The sequence below is a fragment of the Mustelus asterias genome, chromosome 8 (assembly GCF_964213995.1).
Source record: "Mustelus asterias chromosome 8, sMusAst1.hap1.1, whole genome shotgun sequence".
Taxonomy (NCBI): domain Eukaryota; kingdom Metazoa; phylum Chordata; class Chondrichthyes; order Carcharhiniformes; family Triakidae; genus Mustelus; species Mustelus asterias.
Genome location: NC_135808.1, coordinates 19919360 through 19933953, shown reverse-complemented (window position 1 = coordinate 19933953; position 14594 = coordinate 19919360). Strand labels below are relative to the sequence as shown.

Sequence of the window (14594 nt, the reverse complement as noted above, 5' to 3'; positions counted from 1 at the left end):
AACAATTGAACCAACATCCCATCACCGTTTGAGGAAGAACATTCCAAACTTCCACCACTCTCTACGTGTCGAAGTGTTTTCTGACATCTCTCTTGAATGGCTTGATCCCAATCTTTAGTTTATGGTCCCTGGTTCTGGAACCTTCAACTAGTGGAAACAGTTTATCCTTATCCATCCTGTCCTTCCCTGTAAATATTTTACACACTTCTGTCAGATTACCCCTCCACATTCCCAATTCAAGAGAATAATGACCTAATTTGTCGAATCTCTCCAGAGATTAGAATCTGTCCAGCTCTGCCTTCAAAATATTCAAAGGCTCTGCTGCCAGCAGAGAGAGGGAAAGATTTCCAAAAACTCGCGATCCTCTGAGTGAAAATATTTCTCCCTCAACTCCGTTATAAATGGGCAACCCTTTTTATAAAAAAGTGGTCCAGATGCCGGCTGACCTGCCGAATACTTCAAACACTTTGTTTTTTTTTACAGATTTCCAGCATTATCAAAATTTTGATATTTTATTACAGACTTTCAGCATTTTCAGTATTCTGAGTTTTATTAGATTTCCAGCATTGTCGCTATTTTAATATTTATTATAGATTCCTGCATTCTCTGTATTATGATTTTATTACAGATTCCCTGCATTATCAGTTATGAATTTTTTTATTACAGATTTCCAGCATTATCGCCATTTTAAGTTTTATTACAGATTTCCTGCAGTATCAATATTTTTATTTTTTAACCACAGATTTCCTGCATTATCAGTGTTTTGATTTTGCCTCATTTTCATAGTTGCACAATCCTGACCCTTGCCATCAGGCTGAACATTCTCCTGTCCCTCCCACGATGTCGCCACAAACTGGGGAATTTCCAACCACGTGGCCCTCGTCCCTTTCATTCATGGAAAGAAATCGCCGGCCGCCGGGCTCTAAGCCAATGGCGGCGCCGCAGCTCCTTCACTGACCAACCGCGCCTCGGGGCGAGGAGCGGCATTGTGACGCACTATCCAATCGGGACGTTGTGGGCGGGGCCGGGGCCGGGATGAGGCGATAAAAGGCCGGTGGCGTGCTTGTCCTCCATTCACAAATCTCACTTTACCATGGAGGTGATTTACACTACAAGCGCTATACATTTCAGCGGGAGTTGCGAATTGAGCCAGCGGGCGAGCTCAGAGCGGCAGACTGTGAGACTCCCCGGCCGCAAGTCTAAAGTGCCCCAGATCTTCACTTTCGAACCTATCCTGCAAAGTGAGAAACCGAAAAGGCGCAAGAGACGGTCTCTGAAAATCCTCTATCCATATCGCCAGGTAAATATCTCCTACCTTTCATGGAAAAACTTTGACTCAATTTCCCACGCTGCAATGTTCCAATTTAGTTTGTACTTTTTGCTATAAAAAGGATTGGGGGGAAATAAATGCCTAGTTCACTTTTCTATTTAAAAGTTGAGTATTGGATATTTAAAGTTGGAAGCATTGGATCTTTGGTTAACAGGTTCTTTTTTTCTCTCTCCAGGTTAGGTCTCTTCCTACTGAGAAGGACACGACCAAGAGGCTGCTGATGTTGTTCCTCTCCATCGTCCTCTTCCAGGTGTACACCACCGCGGCTGAAGACGAGCTGACACTACCCGCTCCGGAGCAAGTCTCCACGTTCTCCAGCCAGGCTCCTGCTCCCTCTGCCGTCCTCTCGGTGGTCCTCCTCCCTCCCTCTGCGGCCCCTGGTGCTGAGAACAACTGCAGCCAGGTGCAACCTGCAGCGGGACACTAACTCGTCCGGTCCTGCAAACTGAGGTGTGGGGGTCGGAGGGTCGACTGACCAGCAAGCAACTCGAGGAGTAGTTAGCTCAAATGGTTGCAAGTGTCGAAAGAAAAGCGGCCACTTTTTCTCCCATGCAGTGACTTGAAAGAATAGAGTCGATCTCCACCTTTCTTCAAAAGACTTTGACTCAATTTCTATGTTCTAATAATATTTAAAGCCCCAATAATTTATTTTTGCTGCTGTGTAACTTAAGAGCTGTAATAATATTTAAAACCCCAGTAATTTATTGTGTCGGCTATTTCAATACTAGTCGTCTAAAACCCCTTAGTTGGCTGAATAAGAGTTTTGAAAGCTTGTGTAATTTATCGTATTTATTAACTTATTTACAAAAATGTTATATTTAAGTAGTAGACTTGTTTTAGAAGTCTCTTACTGAGTCAGTCTGTGTTGACAATCTCACCTAGCAGTGAGACTAAAAAAAACTCACTTTATAACTAAGTCTGGGGTTAATGGAGCAGACAATTTGTGCTACCAAGCTGTCTCTTCCGTTTTTAATGTTGGTATGTTCTGTGAACAATTATTTATAATAAAACGTTTTATTTAAAGAAAATACTAGTTTGTTATAAATGGCTCTAATCAAATTATTTGTTTCTAGATGAGGTTTGCTTATTAAGAAAATCAGATTTGCTTAAATTTACTGGTTAAAGTAAAAGTGGTTACATTGGTCTCCAGATACTGTTTTGGTAGAATCACATAGTGCAGAGTGAAGCCATTACTGGTTCTTAGAGCTGTCTCATTATTCCCATCACTTTTTCTTCCCCTTTTCAATCTTTATCTGATTCCCTTTTGAGAGTTCCCAGGGAATCTATTGCCACTGACTTTTGATATTGCAGTACCTCGCTGTGTAACTGTTACCTTATGTCACTACAATCCTTTTAGAATCTCAACAGGTCAGACTAGGCCATTCAGCCCATCAAGTCTGCACTGACTCTGACAGTATCTTATTCAAGCCATCTTTCCCCTGCCCCATCCCTGTAATCTCTCATTTACCATTGCTAATTCATCTGACCTACACATCCTGGGGCACTAAAGCACAATTGTGGCCAATCCACCTGACTGTAAATATGTGGGAGTATGAGGATAAGCTCTGGGTAAGATGCTCTATTGGAGAGTCAGAGCAGACTTGATGGGCCAAATGGCCTCTTTTTATATCGTAGGGATTCTATGGTTCCACCGCATTCCCACCCTCTATGTTTGAGGGGTAACATGGTAGTACAATGGTTAGCACTGCTGCTTCAGTGCCAGGGACCCAGGTTCAATTCCAGCCTTGGGTGATTGTCTTGGCATTTGCACGTTCTCCATGTCTGCATGGACTCCCTATGGGTGTTCCGGTTTCTCCCCCACTGTCCAAAGTTTAGGTTGATTGGCTGTGGTAAATTTCCCATTGGTGTCAGAGGTACTAAGGGTAAATAAGTGAGCTTATGGGGTTAGGGCCTGGGTGGGATTGTTGGTGCAGGCTTGATGGGCTGAATGGTCTCCTGCACAGTAGGGCTGCTTTGACCACATCTTTTTGCCAGTTGCCTTTAAATCTGTGCCCACTAGTTACTGATCTTTCTACTCCCATGGGAAGTAAGTTTGTTCTTTTGTTTCATCTTTCAATACTGTTCATGATGCGGTTTTTTATAGACAAGAGGATAAGTAGGAAAAACTGTGGCCTTTCTGCTTAACAATTTGCCCATTCTGTTAAATCTCTGCACCCTCTAAGGCCTTGACATTCTTAAAATGTGGTTGATAAGATCTGAGCTGAACATGCTGCTCGCAGCTCCAGCCTAACCAGTGTTTCACTAAAAAAACAAGCTTTAGTCGAAGGAAGAACTTCTGGAGCCCCAAGAATAAAATACACAAATGATGTGAAGCTGCTTGTCTTAGAACCATGCCCAATTTTGCAATAATGTTGCTGCTATTCCAATATTTTCCCACATTGCACTCCAACAGGGCAGGCTGCTGATCTGTAACAGCAGTTACATACCAGGCCTGGAATCTGAAAAATCTCTTCCATCATGTTAAAGGGGGAGTTAATTGCTACAAAATGTTGAGTAAAACAAAATATCTGCAGCTCCGAGGGTGATAGGTAATGTTAGCACTGCCAATATCTGGAAACCGTTATGAGAAGCAGCAGTGGGCCATTTGGCCCTTCAAGTCTTCATTTTGATCATGGCTGATCCTCAAATTCGATATCCTGATCCCCCGCCCCCCATATCCCTTGATCCCTATAGCCTCAAGAGCTATATCTAATTTCTTCTTGAAATCAGACAACGTTTTGGTCTCGACTACATTCTGTGGTAGTGAATTCCGCACATTCACCATCCTCTGGGTGAAGAAATCTTTCCTCGCCTCAGTTCTAAAAGGTTTACCCCTTATCCTCAAACTATGACCCTGAGTTCTGGACTCCCCCTACCATTGGGAATATTCTTTCTGAATCTACCCTATTTAACCCTGTTCAAATTTTATAAGTTTCTATTAGATCCCCTCTCACTCTTCTAAACTCCAGTGAATATAATCCCAACTGACTTGGTCTCTCATATGGCAGACGTGCCATCCCAGGAACCAACCTGGTAAACCTTTGCTGTACTCCTTCTTTAGTAAGGACATCCTTCCTTGATAAGGACACCAAAACTGCACATAATCCTCCAGGTGTGGCCTCACCAATGCCCTATATAATTGCAGCAAAATATTGGCCTAATATCTTTAAAAATTTATGTGTATCTCCCATCAACTTTATTCTTAATAAATTCTTGTGTCTATTTTCATGTTGGAAAACTTTCTAAGTGCATGTACCCTTGAAGCTGCAGCGCCACCACTTGGCGGAATAGAGTGTTTGAAGACCAGGACTTCAGTGCTGGCAGCAAAGCTCATGTTCTACAGAGCAGTAGTGATACTCTCTATGGCTCCGAGAGATGGACTATGTACAGCACACACCTCAAAACCCCGCAGAGGTTCCACCAGCACTGTCTCCACAAGGCTCTGAGAATCCACTGGCAGAATTTTTTTTTATATATCGTGGGACATGGGTGGCACTTGCTGGCCAACATTTATTGCCCATCTCTAGTTGCCCGAGGGCAGTTGAGAGTCAACCACATTACTGAGGCCAAAAGAGACTCGAAACGTCAACTGTTTTCTTTCCTTACAGATGCTGCCAGGCCTGCTGAGATTTTCCAGCTTTTTCTCTTTTGGTTTCAGATTCCAGCATCTGCAGTACATTGCTGAGGTTCTGGCACATGTTGGCCAGACCAGGTAAGGAGGCAGATTTATTTCCCTAAAGGACATTAGTGAGCCAGACGGGTTTTTCTGACAATCGACAATGGGTTCATGGTCATCAGGAGATTTTTAACTTCAGATATTTTCTATTGAATTCAAATTCCACCATCTGCCATTGGGATTTGTCCCTGGGTCCCCAGAACATTAGCTGAGTTTCTGGATTAATGTTCTGCCCGTGTCTGCGTAGGTTTCTTCCCATAGTCCAAAGATGTGTGAGTTAGGTGGATTGGCCGTGCTAAATTGCCCCTTGGTGTAAGGTGGATTAGCAGGGCTAATACATAGAATCCCGACAGTACAGAAGGAGGCCATTCAGCTCATTGAGTCTGTACCGACCATAATCCCACCCAGGCCCTAATCCCGTAACCCCATGCATTTACTGTGTGAATCCATCTGACGCTAGGGTCAATTTATCATGGCCAATCAACCTAGCCTGCACATCTTTGGACTGTGGGAGGAAACCTGGTCACCTGGAGGAAACACATGCAGATACAGGGTGAATGTACAAACTCCAAACAGTCAGTGACCAGAGGCCAGAACTGAACCTGGGATCCTGGTGCTGTGAGACAGCAGTTCTAACCACTATGTCACTATGCTGCCCTAAATACGTGGGATGATGGAGATTGGGCCTGGGTGGTATTGTTTTCAGGCAGTTTTGATGGGCCGAACGGCCTCCTTCTGCACTGTCGGGATTTTATGATTGGCACACCAACGTCAGTGTCCTCACTCAGGCCAACATCCTCAGCATCGAAGCATTGACCACATTGGATCAGCTCTGCTGGGTGGGACACATCGCCCCCATACCCAACACGAGACTCCCAAAACAAGGGCTCTACTCGGAGTTCTAGTGCAACAAGTGAGCCCCAAGAGGGCAGAGGAAATGTTTCAAGGCTTCAAAGTCTCCTTGAAAAATGTGTGACATTCCACTGACAGCTGGAACTCCCTGATCCGAGGCTGCTCGCAGTGGAGGAAAAGCATCCGGAAGGAGCTCAACATTTCGATTTTCATCCCAGAGAGGACAAGCCGAAGCCAAGTGTTGACAACAAAAGGAGCAACCCGGATACCCCAGCCTCCCACCCGCTCCTCCAACCACCATCTGCCCCACCTGCGACATCGTGCATTGGACTCCTCAGTCTCTGAGAGCTCGTGTGGGGAACAAGTCACCCTCGACTCTGAGGGACTGCCCATGAAGAAGACTTATCGGACTTCAGTGTAAATGGGCAGCTGGGGTTGAACAGTCATTGGGACCGGAAGCGTTAATCCTGTTCCTCTTTCCAGAGATGCTGTCAGAGGTTTTGCAACACTTTCTGTTTTTACATCAGGTTAGCGAAGTGAATTACGAAACAATGTTTAGAGTAATTATTGGTCTTCATCATCCGGGCACCGATCAGGCAGGGACGATTACGTGCCCAGTTTTTCTGGGTTGCTTCAGTAGAGTCAGGGAGACGATGGTGTCATGGTGTTGTTACTGGACGAATAATCAGACACCCAGGGTAATGCTCTGGGGATCTGGGTTCGAATCTCACCATAGCACATGGTGAAATTTGAATTTAATTTTTTTTAAATCTGAAAATGTAAGTGTAGCCATGAGTCCATTGTGATAAAAAGCCCATCTGGTTCACAAAGGTCCCTTTGGAGAAGGAAATCTGCCATCCTTAACTGCTTTGTCTGACACGTGGCCCACAGCAATGTGGTTGAACTTAAATGCCCTCTGAACATGGGCAATTAAGTGCCAACAATGCCCATAATCGCATGAAGTTTTCCTCTTTTATCGTGTCCACCTTCATTGCATTCTATTTCCCACCGAGTGTTTGACAAGGTGTTCACCAAAACTCACCTTTGACACTCTGTACCTCTGTGCTGCTATTTACACATTCCTTACGACACATTCGTTACTCTTAATGAATGATATTAGCACCATTCTCAGCCTTTGTAACCACCATTTATATTCCTTTTGTCCTTTTATCTATGACATCTTGGTCAATGACACAACAGCCACTCTCCCCCACCCCACACATCACCCCTCCCCCCTCCCCCCCCCCCCCCCCCCCGCCCCGCAACCTTACTGTACAAATCTCATCCTTTTTTTTGTTTTAAGCTCTGATGAAGGGTCATCCAGACTCAAAATGTTGGCTCTATTCTCTCTCCAAAGATGCTGAGGACCTGCTGAGATTTTTCAGCATTTATTTTTGTGTTTAAAAAAAAGCTACCTGTCTCCAATCCTGATTCATTTTACACTGAATTAAGTAGAAACTACAGCACAGAAACAGGTCATTTGATCTCCACTGGTTACCAACCATTCCATCATTGAAAATAATTTCTCCTTATTTACCATCAAAACCCTCCAGGATCTAGAACACCTCCATTAAATTCAAAGAACTCTGCCCTGTTTTTTTGCCACGCTCCTTTGTAATCCAACCCCTCTCCATTTGGATGTCACTGCAAGATGTCACTCGTCCATCAGGAGACCCCACTCCATCCCCCCCCCCGCCACCCACTGAACCAGTGCCCCTACCATCTGCATCTTGGAGGTTGTTCCCCCGAGTTATTAACCATTCTGATGCTCCCCTGATCATAGAATCCCGATGTGGAGATGCCGGCGTTGGACTGGGGTAAACACAGTAAGAAGTTTAACATCCACTCATGTTGTTTTGTTTCTTAAAGACTTGATTAGTTGTAAGTATTCGCATTCCAACCATTATTCATGTAAATTGAGTTTGTGTCTTTATATGCTCTGTTTGTGAACAGAATTCCCACTCACCTGAAGAAGGGGCTTGCAGCTCCGAAAGCTTGTGTGGCTTTTGCTACCAAATAAACCTGTTGGACTTTAACCTGGTGTTGTTAAACTTCTTACATAGAATCCCTGCAGGGCAGAAGGAGGCCATTTGGAACATCGAGTCTGCACTGAGCACAATCCCACTCAGGCCCTATTCCTGTAACCCCACGTATTTACTCTGCTAATCCCCTGACACTAGGGTCAATTTATCATGGCCAATCTACCTAACCCACACGTCTTTGAACTTTGGGGGGAAACCGGAGCACCCTGAGGAAACCCTCGCAGACACGGGGAGAATGTGCAAGCTCCACACAGACAGTGAGCCGAGGGCAGAATTGAACCCAGCTCCTTGGCACTGTGAGGAAGCAGTGCTAACCACTGTGCCCCATGCTGCCCTGCTAGCTTCCACTCTACAGGGACTGGAGCTCATTCAAAACTACTGTCTGTGCTCCAATTTTCAGAGAAGCTCCATTCACCCATCACTCCTGTGCTCACTGACCTGCATTGGTTCCCAGCCTGGCAACACCTCAATTTCACCCTTTAAGGATGCTTACCCCCCCCTCTCTATCTCTGTAATCTCTTCCAGCCTCACAGCCCACCAAGATATCTGCACTCTTCCAACTCAGGCTTCTTATGCACGCCCAATCGCTCCGCCAATGGCAGGCCATGCCTTCTGCTGCCTCGGTCCCAAGCTCTGTAGTTCCCTCTCTGCCTGTTTCCTTCTCTTTAAGATGTGCTTCAAACCCTACCTCCTTGCCCAAGCTTTTGGCCTCCTGTCCTAATGTCGACTGTTCTAATGTCACTTGTCCTAATGTCACCTGTCCTAGTGTCACCTGTCCTAATGTCACCTGTGCTAATGTCACCTGATGAGTTTCAGTTTCAGATTTTGTCACATAATGCTCCAGTGAAGCAGCATGGGATGTTATTGCAACATAAAAGGAGCTCGATATTGCTGATAAATGAGATACGTTGCCAAAGCGTTTGGCCTTACAATCATCAGGACAAATGCAAGAATGCCAAATTTCAAATGCTCACAACAATTTATACCAGAGGAGAAAAAAACATGCTGACAGGTTGGAAAGCCGACACTGAATGAGCAATAGGCTTGAGTAGAGACCATACTGAATCAGCCCACACCTCCAAAACTCAAAAAGAAAATGTCTACTGTTGGCTGTGATTCTGTGATTGGGTAGGACTTCCTGAACAAGCCTGAATGCGCTGATAGCCACAGGAACAACCAATTTAAGATAATCCACGGTTCAAGTTTGGCCAATCAGCTTTGACTTGATCAATCAGAGAGAGATTCAATCCGCACTCCTTTCCTCCTGCAGTATAAATTGTTGGGATTGTTTGAAATTTGGCATTCTTGTGTTTGTCCTGATGAGTGTAAGATGAAAAGATTTGGCAGCATGTCTCTCTTTTCAGCAATATTCAAGGTGTTGTATGCATGAAAGATTCTGTTCTGGTCAGCTGTGTTCAATGGTTAGCACTCTCATCTGTGAGTCAGATGGTTCCTTCCCAAGGGAATTCAGCACATTAATCTAGATTGAAACTCCCAGTGAGGTACTGAAGGAGTGCCGCACTGTTAAAGGTCTTGATGAATCAGGCACTTCATGCTCACTCGGGTATATGTGAAAAATCTCAAAGTCTGGCTCCCACGGGGGCGTGACCAAGGCCATGGCGGATTCCAGATTTTTCCAGTTCACTAACCAGTGCAAAAGGCTTTGTATCAAAATAATAGGGAAGCCCGAGAAGAGGCAGATCTGGAGGCACTGCAATGGACTCAGATCAACTCTAGAATGGCCACTTCAGTCCCATGCTAATGCTGTTCTGGGAGAGGTGACAATATCTCCCAGGAAACAAATGCCCGGTTATTGGACAATTCTGGTTTTCGAACAGTTGGATTTTGGTCCTCCCGCCCTCCCTCCATCCCATCCTCCTTTCATCCCTTCCTTCCTCCTTTCTTCCTTCCTCCCTCTCTCTCTCCTTCCATCCCTCCCTCCATCCCACACTCCCTTCCTTCCTCCAGCTCCTTCCATCTCTTCATCCCTCCCTTCATCCCTCCCTGCCTTCCTCTCTTCCTTCCTCCCTTCTTCCTTCCTCTCTCCCTCCTTCCGTCCCTTCCACCCTCCCTCCCTCTATCTCTCACTCTCTTCCTTCCTCCACCTCTCTCCCTCTCTTCCTCCCTTCCTCCTCCTTTCTTCCTTCCTCCCTCGCACCCTCCTTTCCTTCCCTTCCTCCCTCCCTTTCTTCCTTCCTCCATCTCTCTCCCTTCCTCCCTCCCTACCTTCCTCCCTGCTACATCGTCCCTTCAGTTTATTTAAATATCCATTCTGCCCGGATCCTCCTCAGAGAATCTAAGTTTGGCTCATTTATAAATTATCTCCCAATTCCATCTTATCTGTTTCAGATTTCGTAGAGTCATAGAGATTTACAGCACAGAAAGAGGTCCTTCGGCCCATCGTGCCTGCGCTGGCCATCAAACACCTATCTATTCTAACCCCATTTTCCAGCACTTGGCATTTCAAGTGCTCATCTAAATGCTTCTTAAATGTTGTGAGGGTTCCCGCTTCTACCACCCTTTCAGGCAGTGAGTTCCAGATTCCCACCACCTTCTGGGTGAAAAGAGTTTTCCTCAATTCCCACAAACAGATTGCCACCTTGGTTCCCAATTTTCCCCAGCTCATTCCCTGGTTACCCTCTTGCCTTTAAAAAGCACATTGGGATTTTCCCTTATTTTGTCCCCCAGTGTTGTTTCATGTCTTCACTCTCCGAGCTTATTTTTTCCAGCACTATCTATGTTCCTCTCAGGAATCCATTGTTTTGAGTCCCCTATATCTGCCACAAGCCTCCTTTTTACTTCCTTATGCAATCCTGTATATCTCTTGGCATCCAGCTACTCTGAAATATTTTTGCTCAGAACTCTTTATCTTTACAGGAATATGTTGGCTTTATATTCCTTGTATTTCCCTTTTGGAATGACTCCCACTGCTCTGATTTCCTGCAGAGATTTTACCTTTGTCCAACTTTCACAGGGAAGGTTTTAATATTCATATTCTGGTTCACGGTCTTCACGTCCTGAGACATTAATACAGATATGAACAAGGAGCAGGAGAAGGCCATTCAGCCCATTGAATCTGCTTTGCCACTTGATAGGATCATGGCTGATTTGATAGTAATCTCGAATCAGCATCCTGCCTAAGCCAATAACCTATCACCCACATAGGAAAATAGGAACAAGAGTGGGGCATTCAAGCCCCTTGAGCCCACTCTTCTATTCAGTAAGATCATGGCTGATCTGTAGCCTAACTCCATGTGCCTGCCCTCGGCCCATATGCTTTCATACCCCTGCTTAATAAAAATGTCTATCTCTGACTTTTCCTAACAATTGAACCAACATCAACCACCGTTTGAGGAAGAGCATTCCAAACTTCTACCACTCTCTGCGTGTCGAAGTGTTTTCTAACATCTCTCCTGAATGGCTTGGCCCCAATTTTTAGGTTATGGCCCCTGGTTCTAGAACCTTCAACTAGTGGAAACAGTTTATCTTTATCCACCCTGTCCTTCCCTGTAAATATTTTATATACTTCTGTCAGATTACCCCCTCAACCATCCCAATTCAAGCGAATAAAGACCTAATTTGTCGAATCTCTCCAGAGATTAGAATCTGTCCAGCTCTGCCTTCAAAATATTCAAAGGCTCTGCTTCCAGCCCTTTCAGGAAGAGATTCCAAAAGACTCCCGATTCTCTGAGTGAAAATATTTCTCCCTCAACTCCGTTATAAATTCGGCCCAATTGTTGTGCCGATAAAGCTCGGCACAACATCGTGGGCCGAAGGGCCTGTTCTGTGCTGTACTGTTCTATGTTCTATAAATGGGCAACCCTTTTTTTAAAAAGTGGTCCAGATGCCGGCTGACCTGCCGAATACTTCAAACACTTTTTTTTATTACAGATTTCCAGCATCATTGATACCTTAATTTTTATGAAAAATTTCCAGCATTATCAGTATTTTGAGTTTTAATTACAGATTTCCAGAATTATAACAAAAATTACAGCACAGGAACAGACCCTTCAGCCTTCCAAGCCTGCACCGACCATGCTGCCCAACTGAACTAAAACCCCCAACCCTTCCGGGGACCATATTCCCCTATTCCCATCCTATTCTTTGCAATTGATTTTTTAATTACAGATTTCCAGCATTATCAATATTTTAATTTTTTTATGACAGATTTCCAGAATTATCGCTATTTTAATTTTTATTACAGATTCCCTGCATTATCAGTGTTATGAATTTTTTATTACAGATTTCATGCATTATCAATATTTTTATTTTTTAACCACAGATTTCCTGCATTATCAGTGTTTTGATTTTGCTTCATTTTCATAGTTGCACAATCCTGACCCTTGCCATCAGGCTGAACATTCTCCTGTCCCTCCCACGATGTCGCCACAAACTGGGGAATTTCCGACCACGTGGCCCTCGTCCCTTTCATTCATGGAAAGAAATCGCCGGCCGCCGGGCTCTGAGCCAATGGCGGCGCCGCAGCTCCTTCACTGACCAACCGCGCCGCGGGCCCAGGAACGGCATTGTGACGCACTATCCAATCGGGACGTTGTGGGCGGGGCCGGGGCCGGGATGAGGCGATAAAAGGCCGGTGGCGCGCTTGTCCTCCATTCACAAATCTCACTTTACCATGGAGGTGATTTACACTACAAGCGCTATACATTTCAGCGGGAGTTGCGAATTGAGCCAGCGGGCGAGCTCAGAGCGGCAGACTGTGAGACTCCCCGGCCGCAAGTCTAAAGTGCCCCAGATCTTCACTTTTGAACCCATCCTGCAAAGTGAGAAACCGAAAAGGCGCAAGAGACGGTCTCTGAAAATCCTCTATCCATATCGCCAGGTAAATATCTCCGACCTTTCATGGAAAGGCTTTGAGTCAATTTCCAATGTTCTAGTATTCTAAAAATTTTTGTACTAGTTTCTGCAAAAAGGGGAGGGGGGAATAAATACCGAATTCACTTTTCTATTTTAAAGTTGGAAGTATTGGATCTTTGGTTAACAGGTTCTTTTTTTCTCTCTCCAGGTTAGGTCTCTTCCTACTGAGAAGGACACGACCAAGAGGCTGCTGATGTTGTTCCTCTCCATCGTCCTCTTTCAGGTGTACACCACCGCGGCTGAAGACGAGCTGACACTACCCGCTCCGGAGCAAGTCTCCACGTTCTCCAGCCAGTCTCCTGCTCCCTCTGCCGTCCTCTCGGTGGTCCTCCTCCCTCCCTCTGCGGCCCCTGGTGCTGAGAACAACTGCAGCCGGATGCAATCTGCAGCGGGACACTAACTCGTCCGGTCCTGCAAACTGAGGTGTGGGGGTCGGAGGGTCGACTGACCAGCAAGCAACTCGAGGAGTAGTTAGCTCAAATGGTTGCAAATGTCGAATGAAGAAAAGGGACCACTTTTTCTCCCATGCAGTGACTTGAAAGAATAGAGTCGATCTCCACCTTTCTTCAAAAGACTTTGACTCAATTTCTATGTTCTAATAATATTTAAAGCCCCAATAATTTATTTTTGCTGCTGTGTAACTTGAGAGCTGTAATAATATTTAAAACCCCAGTAATTTATTGTGTCGGCTATTTCAATACTAGTCGTCTAAAGCCTCTTAGTTGACTAAATAAGAGTTTTGATAGCTTGTGTAATTTATCGTATTTAACTTATTTATAAGTGTTATTTAAGTAGGAGACTTGCTTTCGAAGTCTCTTACTGAGTCAGTCTGTGTTGACTATCTCACCTAGCAGTGAGACTAAAAACTCACTTTATAACTAAGTCTGGGGTTAATGGAGCAGACAATTTGTGCTACCAATCTGTCTCCATTTTTTTTCGATGGTATGTTCTGTGAACAATTATTTATAATAAAACGTTTTATTTAAAGAAAATACTAGTTTCTGTTATAAATGGCTCTAATCAAATGTGTTTCTAGATGAGGTTTGCTTAGTTTAAGAAAATCCAATTTGCTTAAATTTCTTGGTTAAAATAATGGTGGTGAAATTGGTCTCGAGATACTGTTTATAGAATCATACGATGCATTGTTGGTTCTTAGACCTGTCCAATTATCTCCCCCCGCCCGCCACCCCACAGTCTTTATCTGATTCCCTTGAGAGTTGCTAGGGAATCTGCTGCCACTAACATTCGATATTGCAGTATCTCTCTCACTTGTTCCCTCTCATCATTGCAATCCTTTTAGAATCTCTCCACTTCAGAAGAGGCCATTCAGCCCATCAAGTCTGCACCAACTTTGACAGTATTTTACTCAAGCCCTCTGTCCCACTGCCCCATCTATGTAATCACATACTTCTCATGGCTAAATCATTTAACCTACACATCTGGGGACACCAAGCTACAACTGACTGGCCAATCCACCTGACTGTAAATATATGGGGATATAGGGATAAAGTCTGTGTAAGGTGCTCTATTGGAGAGTTGATGAGCCAAATCGCCTCCTACACTGTAGAGATTTTATGGTTGGTGATCCTGCCCCTGCTGGTAGCTCTCCTCCCAGGAGTGTGTTTGAGGGGCAGCATGGTAGCAATGTGGTTAGCACTGCTGCCTCAGTGCCAGGGACCTGGGGTCAATTCCAGCTTTGGGTGACAGTGAAGTTTGCACATTTCCTGTGTCTGCATGGGTCTCCGCCCACTGTACAAATATTAGGTTGATTGGCTATGGTCAATATCCCATTGGTGTCAGAGATAAATATGAGTTTGTG

General features: G+C 44.8%; 1 protein-coding gene across 1 annotated transcript; it reads left to right on the top strand.

The window, feature by feature from the left end:
- Nucleotides 1–1078: 1078 nt before the first annotated feature.
- Nucleotides 1079–2350, top strand: LOC144497845 (uncharacterized). Its single transcript, XM_078219285.1, has 2 exons — nt 1079–1300; nt 1506–2350. Exons 1-2 carry the CDS (start codon nt 1094–1096, stop codon nt 1755–1757), a joined length of 459 nt encoding a protein of 152 aa, XP_078075411.1. The 5' UTR covers nt 1079–1093; the 3' UTR covers nt 1758–2350.
- The last annotated feature ends 12244 nt before the right edge of the window (nt 2351–14594 follow it).